The sequence below is a fragment of the Bison bison genome, unplaced genomic scaffold (genome assembly GCF_000754665.1).
Source record: "Bison bison bison isolate TAMUID 2011002044 unplaced genomic scaffold, Bison_UMD1.0 scf7180017864472, whole genome shotgun sequence".
Taxonomy (NCBI): Eukaryota; Metazoa; Chordata; class Mammalia; order Artiodactyla; family Bovidae; genus Bison; species Bison bison.
Window position 1 is genome coordinate 17146 of NW_011495033.1, and position 5602 is coordinate 22747.

General features: G+C 40.0%; 1 protein-coding gene across 1 annotated transcript; it reads right to left on the minus strand.

The window, feature by feature from the left end:
* Nucleotides 1-3935: 3935 nt before the first annotated feature.
* LOC105003877 (olfactory receptor 1P1-like) lies at nt 3936-4889 on the minus strand. Its single transcript, XM_010861306.1, has one exon. The coding sequence runs from the start codon at nt 4887-4889 to the stop codon at nt 3936-3938; it is 954 nt and encodes a 317-aa protein (XP_010859608.1).
* Nucleotides 4890-5602: the final 713 nt, after the last annotated feature.

Genomic DNA, 5602 nt, shown 5'->3' on the forward strand with positions numbered 1-5602 from the left:
ATGATCCAGAAATCCCACTGCTGGGCATACACACTGAGGAAACCAGAATTGAAATAGACACGTGTACCCCAATGTTCATCACAGCACTGTTTATAATAGCCAGGACATGGAAGCAACCTAGATGTCCATCAGCAGATGAATGGATAAGAAAGCTGTGGTACATATACACAATGGAGTATTACTAGCCATTAAGAAGAATACATTTGAATCAGTTCTAATGAGGTGGATGAAACTGGAGCCTATTGTACAGAGTGAAGTGAGCCAGAAAGGAAAACACCAATACAGTATACTAACGCATATATATGGAATTTAGAAAGATGGTAACAATAACCCTGTATACGAGACAGCAAAAGAGACATTGATATATAGAACAGTCTTTTGGACTCTGTAGGAAAGGGAGAGGGTGGGATGATTTGGGAGAATGGCATTGAAATATGTATAATATCCTCATTTCATACGAGTCGCTAGTCCAGGTTCAATGCGTGATACTGGATGCTTGGGGCTGGTGCAATGGGACGACTCAGAGGGATGGTATGGGGAGGGAGGAGGGAGGAGGGTTCAGGATGGGGAACACATGTATACCTGTGGTGGATTCATTTTGATATATGGCAAAACCAATACAAAAAAAAAAAAAAGAAAGAAATCCCGTCCTATTTCTGGAATTATTATCATGAATGAATGATAAATTTTGTCAAAGACATTTTCTGCCTCTTGAGATAATTCTATGGGATTTTCTCTTCTTAAAGCTTACAATATGGCGAATTAAATTACTGAATTTTTAGTTTTCAATGCGCCTTACATTCTGAGGATAAACTCTACTTGGTCAGCATAGATTAACTTTGTAAGTAAAATTGTAAATTTGCTAAGTTCTACTTTATAATATTTTGCTTAGGACTTTTGTGTCTGTGATCATGAGGGATATTCATTTCCAGTATTCTTTTAAAAAAAGTAAGAGCTTTGTCTGGTTTTGGTTTCAATGTAATGTTTGCCTCATAAATTTAGCTGTAAAATGGCCTCTCCTTTTCTGTTTCTAGAAGATGGAACAGAATTTGTGTTATTTATTCTTTAAACATTTTAATTCTCCAACAAAAGCACCTGAGCCTGGATGTTTTTCATTAGAATGTTTTAACTACAAACACAATTTCTTTTTTTTTAATTTAAATTTACACAATTTCTTTAATGGCACTGAAGTTCAGGCCATACCTTTCTTCTGAGTAAGTTTTTGTAGTTTGTTTTTTTCAGGGAATTGACCTATTTTATGTAACTTATTGGAATATTGTGCACAGTATTATCCTATTTTTTCTTGGTCAGTCTTGCTAAAAATCCATTTATCAATCTTTCCAGTGACAGCTTTTTAGTTTGTTGAATACAGTTTTGCGATTCTTTATTGGTTTCTTTCACTATCTTTTTTTCTCTTCCTTGTTTCTTTAGGATTACTCTTCTTGCTTTGCCTCCAACTTATTATTCTGGATACTTAGGTCATTTGTTTTCAACTGTAGTTCTGTCTTGATAAGAGAAGGATGTCTCAGACACCACATAATTATCAGCCATTCTCATTTCTGCCACTCCATGGGAAAACTTCTACAATCACTAGGAAGAAAGTATCTTAGTCTGTATTTCAAAAGTCCTAAAAGATTCAGAGAGTAACCAAATGAGTGCTCACCTGTTTTCTTCAGCTCTTCATGCTAGCAGGGTTTTGTTTTGTTTTGTTTTGTAATTAATTAATTTTAATTGGAGGCTAATTACTTTACAATATTGTAGTGGTTTTTGCCATACATTGACATGAATCAGCCACTGGTGTACATGTGTTCCCCATCCTGCACCCCCCTCCCACATCCTTCCCCATCCCATCCCTCAGTGTCATCCCAGTGCACCAGCCCTGAGCACCCTGTCTCATGCATCAAATCTGAGCTGGCAGTCTGTTTCACATATAATAATATACATGTTTCAATGCTATTCTCTCCAATCATCCCACCCTTGCCTTCTCCCACAGAGCTAGCAGGGTTTTTAACTGCCATCATGGCACCCCATTGTAGCAGAGGTAGCTGATTTTCCCCTGATACAGGTTTTTGCTTCTTCCATACTAATATAATGTTAGCAGGGCATACGGGCACCAAGTATAATGAATACATTTCCCAGGCTCAACTGCAGCCAATTGAGGCCAAGTGATCAAGTTCTGGCCAATAAGATATAAAGAGAAGAGGTGCATGCGTTCTCCAGATGACCTTTCCTCTTTTCTGTTGGTTGAAATAAAGACTTACTGGCAGAAGTTTAACAGTCACCTTGGACCATAATATGGAATCATTCTTTTAAAAATTTTTTTATTTATTTATTAGGCTGCACTGGGTCTCAGTTTTGGCATGTGGAACCTTTTAAATGTGGCATGTGGGACCTGGTTTCCTGACCAGGGATCCAACCTAGGCTCCCTGCATTGGGAGTGCAGAGTCTTAACCACTGGACCACCATGGAAATCCCTGGAACCAGTTTTTAAGGTTGGCAGAGAACCAAGAGACAGGCAGCCTGGATCTTTGATGATTATGTAGTCAACATATCATGAGACTGTTTATTTGTACACGAGAGAAAAATAAATGCTCAATTTTCTTTTTATTTCTTTTAAAATATTTTAAAAATTTATTTATTTTAATTAGAGGCTAATTACTTTACAATATTGTATTGGTTTTGCCATACATCAACATGATTCTGCCACGGGTGTACACGAGTTCCCAATCCTGAACCCTCCTCCCACCTCCCTCCCCATACCATCCCTCTGGGTCATCCCAGTGCACCAGCCCCAAGCATCCTGTACCCTGCATCGAACCTGGACTGGCGATTCATTTCATATATGATATTATACGTGTTTCAATGCCATTCTCCCAAGTCATCCCACCCTCTCCCTTCAATTTTCTTAAAGCTACAATTATTTAGAGCTTCTCTCTTATAATAGCTAAACCACTATCATTTTCCCTACAAAATCCTGGTTAAGTAGGCAGGAAAATATCAATAATTTCATTCCACAGACGAGAAGACTAGACTTATACAAAGTAAAAGGAGGTACTTATGTTAGGATCCAGGTCTCCTGGGAACCACTCAGGACTCACTTTCCTTAGGAAACTGTGATGAATTTGTTCCATGGTCTTGACTTTAGACAATGTCTCTGCATTCACTCTTGGTCTTCATCTGGACTTGTGAATTTTATGCTGTAGAAATAAAAATCATAAGTTCCAACTGTCTTTGATTCAGCCTTGGCTGAGACTAGAGGGCACACATTTCAACACAAAGAACTTTGAGAGGACACAAGATTCCTTTATCTTCTCATTATAAACTGTTCATAAGCCTATTTACTGAAAATAACATAGATCATTCCTGCACTGCTGAGAGGTTTGTTCTAATGGTTGCAAGGATTTTTGATTCATAACCTTCATGTAATATTTATGTAATTTCCTCTTCTTATAGGAAAAAATACATTTGTTCACTGAAAGTTGTAACCTCTTTGCCACCCAATACTGACTTGCTACTATTTTGATCATGAACTACTTTCCATGACTTCACTGATCAACCTTTTTTTAAAGAAGAGTATAGCTGCTTTACAATGTTGTGTTAGTTTCTTCTGTACAGCAAAGTGAATGGTCAACTTCTGATAAATTAGTATAAGAGGTTATGCAAATTTTAGAATTATGAACATTGCAAAAGACATTCACTCCTGTGAAAAGTCACTTTATAAGCAAAATAAATGAAAAAAAGCAACTCTTAACAGATTAAAGAAAGATGAAAAGTCTTGATTTTCTTTAGTAATATCAAACGCAGGGTGGAGAGGCAAGGGAAGCGAGTGGCAATAAGATATGTATGTGGGATTTAGAAATGAGACACTTGAGGTAGAAATTTCTGTGATGTTCCTCGCTGAGGGGACAAAGGACACCTGCAGTTTCTCTGTAAAGTCACTGACCACAGGAGAAGGAGACTTTGCCCCTGAGAAGTCTCCCCAGGGCTTCCTGCATGTCCTTGTTCCGCAGGCTGTAAATGAAGGGGTTTAGCAGAGGAGTCACCACTGTGTACATGACAACAGCTGCTGTATCCTCTTCTATTGAACTGGAGGAAGAGGATGAGGGACACAGATAAGCCCTGATCACAGTCCCAAAGAACAAGGCAACAACAGCAAGGTGGGCTCCACAGGTAGAGAAGGCCTTGTACCTTCCTTGGGCAGAGGGGACCCTGAGGATGGCTGAAACAACTCGGATATAAGAGACCAGAATGAGCCCGAAGGGGATTAAAATGACTGCTCCCCCCAAGAAGAGGAGCACACGCTCATTGACCTGAGTGTCAGAGCAAGACACCTTCATCAGGGGTCCCAGATCACAGAAGAAGTCGGGAATGATCTTCTTAGAGCAGAAGGAAAGTCGGAATATGAGGAAGGTGTGCGTCATGGCAACAAGACTCGTAAGGGTCCAGCAGGCAGTAACCAGGATGATGCAACACCGGCGGCTCATGACCATGGTGTAGTGGAGAGGGTGGCAGATGGCCACATAGCGGTCATAGGCCATTGTAGTTAGGATAAATATGTCCATGTCCCCAAATGTCAAGAAAAAGTAGAGCTGAGTCAGGCATTCTACATAAGAAATGGACCTGTTCTGGGTCTGGATGTTCACCAGGGCCTTGGGGACAGTGGTGGAGATGAAAAGGATGTCTGCACAAGACAGGCTGGCGAGGAAGAAGTACATGGGTGTGTGAAGACGCGTGTCAGTGCCAATGGCCAGGATGATGAGTAGGTTCCCAGCCACCGTGACCAAGTACATCCACAAGAAGAGCAGGAAGAGCCTGTGCTGCTGCTCTGGCTGCTCAGAGAGTCCCCAGAGGAGGAACTCAAAGACGCTGCTCTGGTTCCCTCCTGCCATGAGCCCAGAAGTCAGAGAAAGGAACTTTGGATGAGACCCACTAACCTTCTCTAAGCATATTTCACTCTACACCATCCCTAAGGGTGCCAGTCTCTTAGTTCTAGAGAATAAAAACAAGAATGATCTTAATTTACTTGTATTGATCACATACTATGTACACTAAACATTTTTACTGAAATCTACTAGATACAATATTCTAGGAAGTGTAGGAAACAGTTTAAGGAAGTTAAAATAGATTTCTTGGTTTATTTCTCTATATTCTGTTCTGTCCCAAATTTCTTTAGTTGTAGTTTCTTCTTCAGCTGTATTCACAGGAAAGTCTAGAACCCTTCATTCATTCATTCCACAGATATTAGGTACTAACTCTGGACCTGGTAGAGTGCTAGATAAATAAGACAACGATAATCCTTAAATTCAGAAAAATTTCAATTTAATGGGATAGACACAACTACCTCTTTTAAAATTCTATACAATTTTGATTCAGGGTTCCTCCACGCCTCCCGTTCAGCTGCCTTCAAATCACTCTCAGACACCAGACTTCATCCGGCCTGGTCTATCATGTCCAAAAGTCAACATTCTGAAGGCACAATCTATTATCTATTCTAGTGTGTCCATGTTCAGTCGCTCGGTTGTGTCCAACTCTTTGTGATGCTGTGGATTGTATCCTGCAAAGCTCTTCTGTCCGTAGAATTTTCCACACAAGAATACTAGAG